Source organism: Coffea arabica, chromosome 1e (assembly GCF_036785885.1).
Source record: "Coffea arabica cultivar ET-39 chromosome 1e, Coffea Arabica ET-39 HiFi, whole genome shotgun sequence".
In the NCBI taxonomy this organism is placed as follows: Eukaryota; Viridiplantae; Streptophyta; class Magnoliopsida; order Gentianales; family Rubiaceae; genus Coffea; species Coffea arabica.
The window spans coordinates 23836286-23850475 of record NC_092311.1 but is presented as its reverse complement, the minus strand read 5'-3'; the positions used below and the strand labels follow the sequence as shown (position 1 = coordinate 23850475).

General features: G+C 37.5%; 1 protein-coding gene across 2 annotated transcripts; it reads right to left on the bottom strand.

Annotated features, from left to right (window-relative positions):
- Window positions 1-5852: 5852 nt before the first annotated feature.
- LOC113719009 (copper-transporting ATPase HMA4) lies at window positions 5853-14190 on the bottom strand. Of its 2 annotated transcripts, none has more exons than XM_027244017.2 (9): window positions 13973-14190; window positions 13174-13465; window positions 11910-12655; window positions 11362-11833; window positions 11106-11273; window positions 9597-9851; window positions 8130-8252; window positions 7506-7991; window positions 5853-6505 (listed from the first exon to the last, which is right to left on the bottom strand). In XM_027244017.2, exons 2-9 carry the CDS (start codon window positions 13444-13446, stop codon window positions 6113-6115), a joined length of 2916 nt encoding a protein of 971 aa, XP_027099818.1. In that variant the 5' UTR covers window positions 13447-13465; window positions 13973-14190; the 3' UTR covers window positions 5853-6112. The 2 variants fall into 2 exon arrangements, with proteins under 2 accessions (XP_027099818.1, XP_071910058.1); XM_072053957.1 differs by having other exon boundaries at window positions 11952-12655.

Sequence of the window (14190 nt, the reverse complement as noted above, 5' to 3'; positions counted from 1 at the left end):
ACAGGTACGTATAAGATTTGATCCATTTTAGATAGGTTAAGTGAGTTTAAAAGTTAGGAAAATCCTAAACAAGAAAAGTTTCTAAGTTTAAATCCCTAATTTTGCCCTTGACAAAAAGGTTGTTATTTAATTGCTTTTATGTGGGATTAAGTATGATTAAGTATAGGTGATTAGTGAAGTAATTAAGTGTGATTATATGTTGTGGACTAGATTAAGTTATAACCTATGGAGTTAATTGAAAGAGTCCAAAATGTTTGAGGGCAAGAGTGGAACTAAAGCTAAGTTGAAGTGTAAGAGTTAAAAGTAAATAAGGTACTTTTATGTGATTGGTGGAGAGAGAAAATATCTTCTTACACTTTGACCATCTTATATATATCATAGGATTGCAAGATTGTCATAAGAAAACAAAACAAAATAAGAAAGAAAAGAGAGGGAGAGAGAGCCGAGAGAGAGAGCAAGAAAGGAGAGGAAATTTCCTTCAAAATTCTTCAATTTCTAGCTTCCATCTTGTAGTTGGAGCTTAAGGGAAACAGCTTGGGGCCTTGTTGTGGTAGCTTTCTTCATTTACAAAGCTTTCTTGAAGGTAAAACATCTTTCTTTGAAGTTAAAGTTTGGTGATTAAGTTTTGAAGTCATGTAAGTGAAGTTTTGTTGTGATTATGTATTTTTATGGGTTGTATGATGACTTTTGAGTAGTTTAATGGTTAATTTTAGTGAGTTATTGCTGCTGGAATTTCGGTCAAGAGATGAAAGAATTAGGGTTTCTTGTTAAACATTTTAGTTAGCTCTAATCTTGTGTTATTGAACTTGTAGTGGTTGTGTTTGATGATTGGTTTCATTGGTTTGGTGAGTGAGTGGTAAAAACTGATTTGGGTTAAGAAACTCTAGGCTTCCTTAGGTTGGTTTAGCTTGGCTAATGTTTAGTTAGTTAGGGTTTGGTTAGTAAGTTGTTAGATTAAGTTTGGTAATGCAAATAAAGTTAGTTTAAGGATCATGGTTAGTTTTGGCAATTTTGTAGTGGCTTAGAGGGAAAATTTCGGACCATTTGTAGGTCATTTAGAAGTTAGTATATGTGTGCTTAGTTGGTATGAATTTGGTTGGAAACCTTGCATAAGAACCATAGAAATGAACCATGCGGTTGCGACATTGGAAACCGGCAAAACGGGTAACCAGGGCAGTTCAACATCTGAACTTCGGTTCCATTTTTCTTGATGTTACGTATGGATTCAGGGTTTACTCATAACATAAAAGTTGTAGCCCATTAAGTCCTTGTTGTGTCTGCAAAATTTCAGCCTAATCCGATCAGCAGATCCTGAGTTATGACTAAAACACTTATAGTCATGCAAAACTGTGGTTTTGGTGACGTTTCTGGATTCAGCCTCTGACCGTGTTTTTTCCGTTTTGATAACGTACGAACTGGGTGTTGACCTCTTCATAAGAAATGTAGATCTTGGTCTTAGCTTCGAAACGGTATAAAGTACATCCAAATCCGAGTCCCGTAGCTTCAGTTATGACCAAAACAAGATCGATTGTCAGAACTGCCTGCGCATTGGACAGTTCTGACAAGAATGTTTGGACCCGTTTTCCTCCATACTCTGTATTGATTCAGCTTTTGGTCCAAACATAAAAGTTATAGCCTTATGTCTTAGCTTTCTAACGCTTCTGGAATTTCTTGATTCCGATTTCTGAGCCGTGAGTTATGGTCTTTCAAACAGGGCCTGTTTGGTAACCCGAAATGAAATAGCTGGAACTATTTTGTGCATTTTTTACCAATACCTATTGAGATCTGGGTTGAGATGTCTAAATAAAAGTTGTAGCCCTTCCTCATAGCTTCGAAACGGTGTCTCACCCACCTTGATCCGATATTCCTAGCCTAATTTTTGATCAAAACGGCTTGAGATGGCGGATTTGGCCGTTCCGTGTGCCGTTCCGCGCGCGCGTGTGTGTCCAACTTGCCGTTTCCGCACTTGCACGTGCCGATTTTGCCGTTTTGTTTGTTTTGGGCATGTTAGTAGCCGTTTGTGATATAACGTGATGCAATCTTCTATTTCAGACCGTGGTGAGTTAGGCGGAGCCGGTGGGGCCTATTCCTAGCTAACACGCACGAAGTGATTTCTGCTCTTGTACTACTTTTGTGTTTTGGGTAAGTATTCAGGCCGTTTATGTGTCTAAACTGCTTATGTGTTTTGATGTGAATAAAAGGGGGACTTAGGCGAGGGTGTACTTTATCACACTCGACCTAAACCCTAGTTTGTACCTATGTTTCTTTATGAGATGTGTATACATGAATTGTTTTGGGTTTGAACCCCTTGAGCTTGTAGCTCGGGGTGACTTTTGGGTGATTTTGTGAAGTTCGTGAGTTTGGGGCCCGATCTCAAGACCTAGATGGACTATTCGAGCCGGTCAGGGCTTGGTCGAAGTCAGTCCAACCTAGTTTGAGGTCACCAAGTTTGTGAATCCGGTTCACCGAGTATGTGAACCAAGTTTGTGACCCGAACTTGTGAACCAAGCTCAATTTCGTTCGCTCGAGCAAGTTTGTGAGGTGACTGGCCAGTGAGGGTGATAAAGTGTTAGGTGGGAGTACAAGTGGAGTTCTACGGACCTTATTTATGGTCGACGGAGTGTCGACAGGAGGTCACGCATGGCAAACGATTTGGTTTTGGAGCCAACCCGTATCCAACCATTGTGATGTTACATTCCTGTATTGATGTGAAATATTTGTATTGTATATGTTTAGTTGAATATGAAATTTACCGTTTTACCCCTGTTTACTTACTAAGCATATAGCTTACCCCATTTCCTTTGTTTTCCTTAGCAGGGGACGACGCGGGGAACTCCTTGGCACATTCACTAGTATAGTTGGGTTTGTTTGTCTTAGTTAGACGTTTAAGATGTTTGTTTTTGTTTTGGTGGTTTGTATGAGGACCCTCCTTAGGGTTCACTTTCTTCTGGTGGTTATCATAATGTAATATAGTGGTTTGACTAGCTGCTTTTGGGGATGTAAATAGGACTCTTTTGGGATTGTATATATTGTGAATAGTGCTCTTTTGGGTTCACCTAGCTTTTATTGCTTTAAGTTTTGAGTCCTGGCGCGAGCCAGGCAGGCGGCCCGCCGATACCCTTGGGTTCGCCCTTGGGAGAAGTGGGGTCGTCACATGACGACACTCATTGCTCCACTCTCCTTGATCAGTTCAATCTCAAGTCTAATACTAGAATCTTTCACGCCTTGACGTTTACCATCCAAATTTATCTCAAATTCAATCGAGAGATAGACCCTTATTCTAGTGCTCTCCACTATTTGGTACTCAAGTACAAGAATCCATAATAAGATAATTCATATCTCGAGCCGGCCGGTTCCAAGAGTAAATCACCCCTACTAGAAATTCCTACCTGACGTACATATCTATCCATGATAAGGGATTTCTGCTTATAATAGGCATGATTCATAGCTTACGTCCAATAAGAGCACTTAGTCCTTTACACTTATTCACATAATCGGGACCATATCACCACTTGGCCCAAGCTCACTCCGCGCAGAGACCACGCGAAATAGCTCTGATACCACCTGTGACAGCCCCATCTGCCCCTAAGGCAAACCAAAGGGTTCAGCGAACCGCCTGCCCAACTCTCGCCAGGACTACTAAACCGAAACGCACGAAAACCCTACGAGACGTTCAAAAGAACTTTGAAAAATGACCTTTTGGAAACTAAAATAACTAAACTGAAAGATGCAATAGACCTTTGATATAACATTCCAACGAAAATTGAAAACGAAACGAAAGCACTGGGGCCACGTCACAATCTAGCCGAGATCTGGCCGGATTGTCTGCCGGATTCAAGGCAGTGAACCAAAACGAAACTTTCCATTTTTCCCTTGACAATCCGGCCAAGAACTGGCCGGATATACGGCCGGATTCTCTTCAAACCTTTCTCGCCAGAATTTTCCTTACTTTGTTCAAGCTCCATACTTGCCCGACCATCTAATGAGTCCAAGACAAGTTCACCCAAAGCCATAAAACGTACCATCTCAATCAAGAACAAATAGTATACAGGGTTAAACACTTATATACATACATTGAAAACTTTACAATTCAAAATGTGATACTTGATTAAAATCCAACTAAGGTTTTCGATTACAAAAGAGCTTAACAAAAGAACATTTACACTGCCAAAAGACGTAAAAACCCTAGTTTACCTTAACGATGAAAGTAAAAAGAAAACCCTTGGTTATATGATTAATTGTAACTATTGAGGAAGTGAATGAGTAGTAAAGCTATTGTAAAATAATGGATTCCAAATAAAAGGGAATTTTTAAGAAAATGTGAGGGATTTTACAAGTCCTCACAATCACATTACCAAAATGCACACAAAAACACACACCAAAACCCTAGTATGCACAAAACCCCTATCATATGCCCTTCCTTTAGAAAAATCATAACTTGAGTTATAAATATCAAAAATTTATACAACTTGACTTGTTAAAAACTAGACTTCAAATACTAATAATCTTTAAAAGACACCTCAAAGAGATTTAGTTCATAAGTTGGTCCAAATTGAGCCATAAGCTACTACAACATTCCTATGTTTACTTGTGCAGGGCAGAATTTTCAGTCAACTTTGCCAATTTCCTAGTTTTTTTAAACATTGAATCAAACTCTAAATTTTACATCATAGGAAGTCCTCTGAGTCTAGTTTCAAACGCAATAAACGGAACTCAATTCCGACTTTCCTATACGAAGTTATAGCTAATTTTCCAAAATTGCGCAGAGCCTCCTGCGAAAATTTCTAGATTTTCTAATAACTTGAGATTATGAAACTTTATTAACAAAATTCACTCCCTTGGCTCAAATTCAACCATTAAAACAATCAAAAATCTAAGGTAAGTGAGTTCACATAAGGATTATAAAGACAAGTAAAATTTTGAAATCTCACACAGCTGCCATAATTTCTTGAAAAGTGGATGTTTTTAGTGTGGTTATCTAAATTCAAACTATATGATATTCTTGCCATATTTCTTCAAATAGTCAATCTAAATCCAACTTGTCGTTTCTGGTTCGTATTGGAAAAGGATCAAGCAATACCCGACTGAATTCAACGGAAAAGTTTGACCCTAGCCATGTTCCGTAGATTTGTCATGGTCATATGCGGTATGAAAATAGACAATTTAATATGGCAGCAATACTAAAAGTCTGACCAAATGCAGGTTTTGGTGGGGTCAATCACGTGAGTTGGTGACAAGGGACTTCCTTATCAAGGGTTTGAGTTTTACATCAACACTAAAGGGGTAGCAAGTGTATATTTGGCTTTGCAACAAGATAGAACCAGTGCCTCTTATTGGCCGGTCACTGGGAAAGGACAACCACCGTTCAGCAACCTTCTATGGTTGAAGATAGCAATTTGGCTGAGATTTAAAAAAAAAAAAAAAACGAATCAGATAGAAGAAAAAGCAATCTCAAAGGCGGGAAAAAAATAAAAATGTTTGGAAATGCAAGTGTGCACGTCCATCCAAATCTCATGACCTGAATATTTTACCCAATTAAATCACACATTACATCATTTCCAATTCCCCCTTCACCTAAAACACAAAATAAATAAATAAATAAAGAGATCCTTTTTTTTTTGGAAGCAAAGCTTAAATAAATCCAATACACGACCAAAATGAAATATGAGAGCGCACTATACTTCACCCAATCTTTAGCTCATATATCCTTAATCACAAACTACTACGAAAGTGTCTTCCAAAAGTACATTTGACAATTCACTCAATACCTTGACACACCATTCACCCATCCCATCATAGTAAGAAAAGAGTACTAACATTTAATCAAAATGCTAAACAATCTCTGAGAGTCCTTTTCTTCCCCAGCTTCAGGGAAATCAGAACCTTCATTAATTATACGAGATCAGATGTTTTGTCACAAAATTCTGTAACACGAGTACAGACAAATTTTAGAAACAAGCATTCATTCATATCACGTGTAGCGGACGAAGAATCGTAATATTATGTATTACTACTAGTCAACAGACGTACTATGGATTAGATAACTTTCTTTATTCTTATATTACCAATTTCTACCACCAGTGAAAAGTGAGGCCAAACGAATCTAGCGCACTCACACAGCTTGAACCTTCAGAGGTTTTTCGTAAGATTGCAGTAGCAGTGACGAACAAACTACACTAACAGATGAAGCAGCCATGCAAGCACCAGCGAGCCAAGGTGGTAACCGAATTCCGGTGAATGGGAACAAAATTCCAGCAGCAATAGGCATGGCAAGCACATTGTACCCAAGAGCCCATACATAATTGAGTCGAATACGCAACATTGTCTTTCTAGAGAGATCTATTGCAGTGACAACATCTTCCAGGTTACTCTTAATAAGAACTACATCAGCTGCTTCTATGGCTACATCAGTGCCCGCACCAATTGCCATGCCAACATCAGCTGCAACTAGTGCTGGTGAATCATTAATCCCATCTCCAACCATTGCCACAGTCAAACCTTTCAACTGTATCAATGTTCAATTATCCATATGTTAATAAAATATTGGAAGTCAAATGTCTTTCAAGTAAGATAGAAACTTCCCACTTGTTTGTGTGAATCCCGGTATCAATGATGGCTAAGTATTTTTCAGGGGTGCCAAGTCAAATGTCTTCTTTTAAGATAGAAACTTCCTACTTTTTGTTTGCATCCAGGTATCAATGATGGCTAAGTATTTTTCAAGGGTGTTTTGATCCGGTAGTGAAAAGTTAGACAATGTTCAAATAAATTCTTTTTTTTTTTTTTTTGGTGAGAGGGAGGTCTTGAACCCAAGACCTGCTATTTACAATCCCTCCCACCTTACCACCCAACCCAACCCAACCCTCCCCCCAAGAATAAATTCTTGAAAGTCATTCTTTTCTTGCTATCAAAGTTCCAACTTGTTTTCTCAGAGAGTGAGGATTCCAATTAGCTAGCTAAGAACTAGACTCCTATAAACCTAGCCTTTACAGTTTTGTAACAATTACTTTGATTACTGACATTCAACGAAATCACCTCTTCTGAGCGTATCTCAACCTTTTAGCCTCCTAATCAAGGTTTTCTCTTAGTTTTTCACAGAAATCTTGACCTGAATCAACAATCAAAGTACTTGTCTCCATTGCACAACCACTGGCCTCACTAGACTACGCGCAATTTGCTACTAAACTAAAAGTTCTGGTGGAAATTTTCTTCTTAAAGATATCTGTGAAATTTCATCAACTTGCCTACTGCAAGATTTTAATAATAGTATAAAAAATTCAATATATAAAGGAGAAAAATATGAGATCTATCATCAGCCAAGCCAGCCATCATTCCGGATTTAGTAACTTAAATTTCTAGTACAACTGCTTTCCTTGTTTAGGCTAATAGAACTCTCTTCAAGTTGTCACAGGAAAATGTTATCAACTTACTTTTTACTATTTATAACTCATTTATAACCAACATCAGTTATTCCACCCAATTCACTACTCATGGAAAGGAGAACCTACCTGCAATTCTTTAATCTTATCCGCTTTTCCTATGGGATCTGTCTCAGCAAACACCTTTTGAATTCCAACCTCCTCCCCTATTGCGGTTGCTGTCGCCCAATTATCACCAGTGACCATAACACTTACAATGTTCATTGAGTGGAGGAAAGATACAACACGTGCAGCCTCTGGTTTCACTGGATCAGTAACAGCAAAAGCTCCTGCAACTGTACCATCAATGGCCACTATCACGCAACTACGAGCAAGCTTCTCATTTTCTGAAATATAAGCTTCAACCTCGCCACCAAGAGCAACATTAAAAAGCCTCATGAGCCTCTTATTCCCAACGAAAATAGTTTTTTCTCGAACTTTCCCACTCACACCAGCTCCAGTGTGAACCTCAAAGTCCTTTACCTCTGTGAGACACTCCTTTTGGGTCCCAAAGTTCAGGCAGAACTTCTTAGCATGCTCCACCACTGCTTTTCCAATAGGGTGCTCACTATTGGACTGCAGATAATTTTGAACCAATTATGTGACTAAATTATACAAGTTTCTAAGATAAGAAAATTCTTCTATGTCATATCAACTCAAACTTCTTCTCTCAGCATTATTCTGAATTTCATGGTGACAAAAATATAATCTCACCTCCGCAGCAATTGCCATATCACAGAACTCTTCCATAGAAATGTTGGAAAAGAGTACAGCACTCACTACAGCAGGCTTTCCAACAGTTAATGTCCCAGTTTTATCAAAAACAACTATCTTGACCTGCAGAATAAAATACGGCTCTATTACAACTAAAACCAAAAAAACCTTACTCATAAATTCACCAAAAAGAAGGAAAAAAAATGAAAACATTGGCATTCATAATGGTACAAGAAAAATTATATAGTTCGGTAAGGCAGAAATAAACCCATATAATTGCAGATATACATATAAACCCAGAGTGAAGCTTAAAAATATCATACAGAAATAGATACATGACCAGATTTACAGACCTTGTGAGAGGCATATGAACTGGCCGAAAAAGCAAGTCACTTATTAATGGTGTCCAGAACTTTTAGGGCAACAATTCCCAAGCATGTGAAGCATCCAAAATATTTCTATATAGAATGAAGCCATCCTAATAAAATTAATTTGTAAGGTGACATGAAAGAAATAGTCAAGATTTTAAAACCCTTCTTTGACTTAACAAATAAGCAAAACTTATGATATAATTCACCTACTAGAAGATAGACAATGACCATCAAAGAACTTCAGGAAATGAACAGATGTTCCAAAAAGTAAAAAGGAAAAAAGCAACTTCCTTGCAACTAGTAATGGCAAAGGCATGATAGAATTCAGAGACATTCTGCTACTAAAACAATGGATGTATAAATCTCATGGTAATGAAATAAATGACCTCCAAAAAAATGAAAAAATAGTAAAGTTGAGTTCTGAAAACAAATATGGTATAATTGTGAGAGAGAGGATTCTGCGTCATTCTAGTACTATCTTGCCCTTTGTGGTATATTTCATGCAAAGAGTAACTTAGTATTCTGTCCATAGGCTTCACTTAAGGTGTCCATAGGCTTCACTTAAGGGGTCCTGCACTAGTAATGCCTGTCTAAGCTTATTACAGAAAAGGCTAGTTGTAAACAATATTTATGAGCATCTGTGTGTAGTCATTTTGCCAAAACTTGGCACTTAAGTTTACTTGAACATTGAGTATTCTGAGTCCAATAAAAGCTTGAATGTATCAGCTTATATGGGTAACTCAAGAAACAAAGAACAACTGAACAATTTCAAGGATGAAATGTTTGTCTCTTAGATACAGTGCCTCAGATCTCACAACTCTTCTCATTTTCCCGGCCCTTTTTTTAGTTCTCTACATCATGTGCACTGCTTAAATTTCATATCTATTGTCTGCACTGTTCATACTTCTGAAAGCTACCTTCTACACAGAGATCACCAACAGAAAAGCATCTAAACTCTTTCCATTATGCTATTCCATATCACTACTTGCCGCCAGCCCCTCTTGTGGATGCTTGGCTTAATTCAGTAAATAAGCAAAGCAGGTCACGCAAATGAGGCCATTAGACATATTAATGGAACACTTTAGCTGGACCATACCTTGTGTGCCTTTTCAAGAGCATCCCCTCCCTTAATGAGCACACCTTGCGAAGCTCCTTTCCCCGTGGCCACCATCACTGCAGTAGGAGTTGCTAATCCCAAAGCACAAGGACATGCAACTACTAAAACTGAAATACCAAACTGCAATGCAAGCTCAAATGCATCCATAGCTTTAGGTATCCACCACTTCGGATAAATACCAGCTTCTCCAGATATAAACCATCCAAGCCATGTAGTAAATGCAGCCACAACAACCTGTCATTCAAAAACACGAGCAACTTGTCACGAGACAAAACTCGAATATACCAAAACAAGGAAGATACATCCAACTATGATGACTATGGTCATAGTAACTAGATTCTTTCCCACTGAACCTTTTGTGCAGCTAATAAATGAAGATAGCTTCTCTAACACTTAAATCTCATAATAAGTTGCCACGTTCAGAAAAACTAGGTATTTGCTATTGACTTTCAAGTAAATAGATGAGTGACACAGACAACAAATGGCTGAGGGAAATTTCAGGTTAAGGAAAAATCAAGTAGAAAGAGAGCAGGAGAGAGATGATTATAGGTTAAGGAAGAATCAAGTAGAAAGAGAGCAGGAGAGAGATGATTATTTCAATAGATTAATTTTGCTGATTAAATTCCACAGAAATTGCTTCTTTACTTCTTATGTTGCAGAAAAAATAAAACTACACCAAGTGGATTGCTGCTACTCAATATGCTGTTTTCTTTGATGCCAAAACCATCATGGTCAACTATCTTCTTTTTCTTTGTAACGTTGTAACATTGCAACGGGTGATTCATGAAGTGCCTATTTTGACAACTAAAACCATATTCCTCTAAAGATGCATAAATAGTCATTAAACAGAAATAGTAGAAAAAAGCAGGAAGATCATTTTTAGAAACAATAAACCTTCAGAGGAACCAAAACTTAATCTGAAAATTCCAGCTGTCCAACATTTAAGACAAATGGAAAAAGGAAGCGAAGAGGAGGGATAAGAGAATCAAATATATGTTTTAACTTGACAGCAAATACAAGTTAAGGAAGACTCGAAAATATATCCTTTTAAAGAGAAAGTAATAAACATGCGGAACCCCAAATTAATTGATGTTAGATGAAAGTAGAAGAATGTTGTTAATGTTTGATTAATTTATCTTAGATAAGTAGGAAAACATTGGTTCACTATATTTGAGTGCATCAAGTACTGAATACAAAACAATACGTATTGTTAAAACTATCATTCCAGGGAAAGTGGGCATACTTTTAGTATTAAGCCAAAAACAAAACTAAGAATTTATTTTGCACCAGAAGAAATAAAAATTTTGCAACATCCATAACTGCAGCTCCCCACAACTGGTAACAGCATGTTCACTTCTCCACAATAAATGCAAAATAAGTTGTCCAACACCAGGAGTGCCTTTTTGAAGTGTCGCCGAGAGTCTACATACATAACAAGAATGGCTGACAGAATCAAGCTGCTTCACATTAGTGGTAAAAGTAACTCACCGTGGGAACAAAAAACCTTGATATCTGGTCAGCCAGCTTCTGAACAGGAGCTCTGGCAAGCTGAGCAGCTTCAACCAATTGAACTATCTGTGAAAGTGCCGACTCTGAACCAACATGTGTAGCTCTAATGACAAGACAGCCATTCTCGTTTACAGTCCCACCAATTACCTGCAAAAATAGAAAACTAACCTGGTTTCAATGATGTACTTAAATGAAAGGAAAAAATTAAAATCTACAATGGACTAGTAGTCTATACCTTATCACCAGGTCCTTTAGCAACTGGCCTTGCTTCTCCGGTGATCATACTCTCATTCACAAAACTCTGACCATCAACAACAACACCATCAACAGGAACTTTTGCTCCAGGAACAATCTTAAGTATGTCATTTTTCTGTATCAGCTGAGTGTTAATTTCCACATCTGAAAGAACATTCCCATCACCGTCCATTGTCAGAAGGTAAGCCGTATCAGGTGCAAGGTCTGCCAACTTTGCCAAAGCATCTGATGTCTTTCCTTTAGCAAGGACTTCCAAGTACTTTCCCAAGAGGATAAAAGATATCAACATGGCACTGGTCTCAAAAAAATCTTGACCCTCAAATGATTCTGATGTCAATGCTTTTATAATTATGTATATTGAATAGAAGTAAGCAGCATTTGTGCCCAATGCAACCAGAACATCCATATTTGCAGATTTTCGACGGAGTGCATGATAGGATCCAGCATAGAACCTGAGAAGAACATTAAAAATTAGTATGATTTCAATGAATTTTCTACAATTTGAGAGAAAACTACAAAATCTAGTACCTTTGCCCTATAATAAATTGCAAAGGTGTGCAAAGAATCCACCTTAGAAGTAATCCGATTGAGAGCATATTCAAGACCTTATATTCTAGCCAATTCCCATAAGGGGGAAGCATTGGGAGTACCATGGATGAAATGAAAATTGGAACAGAAAACAAACAGCTCCATAGAAACTGATTCCTATACATTTGGACTTCATGCCTTCTTTCCATATCTTGTGGGCTTGGTGGAGTAAACAAACTTGCCTGATAAGAGCTTAATCCTTTGCCAGCTTCTTGGATGCACTGTATAAGATATCTTGGCCCAATGATATCTGGTTCATAGCTGACACTGACCACATGTTCTTTGATGTCAAATTCAACATGATTCACACCTTCCAAGTACTCCAATGAGCACCGAATTACATTAAGATCATCCTGTGAACTGATTCCTTCTAGTTTCAGATGCACTTTATTCAAATCACTGCCTGAGCTTATTAGATTGGCTCCAAACCCAGAATCTTCTATTGCTTCAGTTATATGGTCAGTATTGGTAATACTTGGATCATAGTGAATCTTTGCTTCTTCAAGAGCCAAACCAACCACCGCTTTCTTCACTCCATCAACCATTAAAAGGGCACGTTCAACAGACTCAGAACAACTTGTGCATGCCATTCCCTTGATTCTGAGTCTGCATACTGCAATATCTTGCTCCGGAAACTCATCAACTTGAAAACCTGTTTCTTCTGCGGCTTCTTTTATTAATTTAGCCTAAATGTTGAAGTAAAAGGGAAAAAAAACATATTCAGGAAAATCAAATGACTGCACTATATTCTTTTCCCAATTCAACAATGTGTTTGAAAAGGGTAGGCATTCTACTGAACTTCTTCAGATCTGGTGGTAGTGCATGCCTAACCTCCTTAGATGAGTAAGTTAAGACATTAAAAACTAAAGGCTTATTTAACTAATTATTAATATATATTTTGATAACATCCACAATACTGTAAACTCTATACACACTATAAGTGCAATAAAGCACAAAAAAAAAAGGCAAATGATGGAATGTGTGTATTCCAACTCCACTAATATTCAAGGAGTAGTTTAGTAGAATTTTTTATAAAAATATGCACCAGTCAAAGAAACTGATGGTTAAATTACATAAGACTTTGAAAACACCATAGCCCAAAATTCTGATGGTTATAATACTGACAAGCAGTTTATTAATTCTCAAATAAATATCGTAACCTTGGCAGCACAAATTTGAGCTAAACTGTTTTCATTTGACTCACACTGATACTTTCAGGGTTGTACTTGACTACAGCCTGGCCTTGAAGTGGGGAAACCATAACACTCTTGATACCATTCAACTTCATAAGTGCAGATTCCATAGATGTCGCACAAGAGGAACATGTCATGCCAATTACTTTGAAAACAATTGTTCGGATTTTCACCTCATCTCCACAACGGTTTGTATGAGAAACAGGGACTCCAACACCCTTAGGATGCTGCAAAAGTGCAGCTTTCAGATCTTCCTCCCCAATTAATTCCATATCCTCGTCCATAATATCACAATCAGCAAATCTGACCATCACATGAAATTCATTGAATCTATCAATCAAATTGTCCGAGGCAAAATAAAAGAATATAACAAAAAAAAAATGGCATTATAACCATTTTATTCGGAGATCCAATATCAATTAAATCTAAATCAGAAGAAAAAAGCCCAAAATCATAAGTTCTTCTTTAATTAATCGATAAAAACCAGTAGACTACGCAAACTTAGCAGTTTAACATATCCAATATCAATCCAAACAGGTTGATACTAGCAGAATATATTCTAAAATGTATAATTCTTCCCATTCACGCTCAATATACAATAATAAATTAAAATTCAACGCTCCCATGAACTACTTCACAAGAAATTACACCCAAAAAAAAGAAGAAAAACTGAGTTATCCCCAGTCGTCTTAGAGAACAGGGATAGGACTGGACTTCGTAAATTCTATATATATAAGAAAAGCATCTAAGTGAGAAATAACAACAAAAAATACATAAAAAATTCTAACAAGTCGATTATCGAAAACTAACCAATTAAAAGATTTACAACTTTCTTTTTCCTGTTTCGGTTGGTGACCCTTTTTGGCAGAAAAAGTTGGGGATACCAAGGGCTTATTTGGATAAGAGTAGAAAGATCGTGGCGGATTTTATTAGGGTTTTTGGGTGGAACGACAGAAAGAGAAGAGACAATCTCTTCGTCGTATTGCCGAAAGCAAGACGCTGAAAATAGGAAAGTCGAATTTGAATGT

Bases quoted from the DNA above. Each gene is read 5' to 3' on its own strand.
- LOC113719009 (XM_027244017.2), bottom strand. From the start codon at position 13,446: ATGGACGAGGATATGGAATTAATTGGGGAGGAAGATCTGAAAGCTGCA. The intron at 11,834-11,909 runs GTACTAGATTTT...TGTTCTTCTCAG, and splicing joins CAATTTATTATAGGGCAAAG to GTTCTATGCTGGATCCTATC. The intron at 8,253-9,596 runs GTATGGTCCAGC...TTTATTCTGCAG, and splicing joins CTCTTGAAAAGGCACACAAG to GTCAAGATAGTTGTTTTTGA.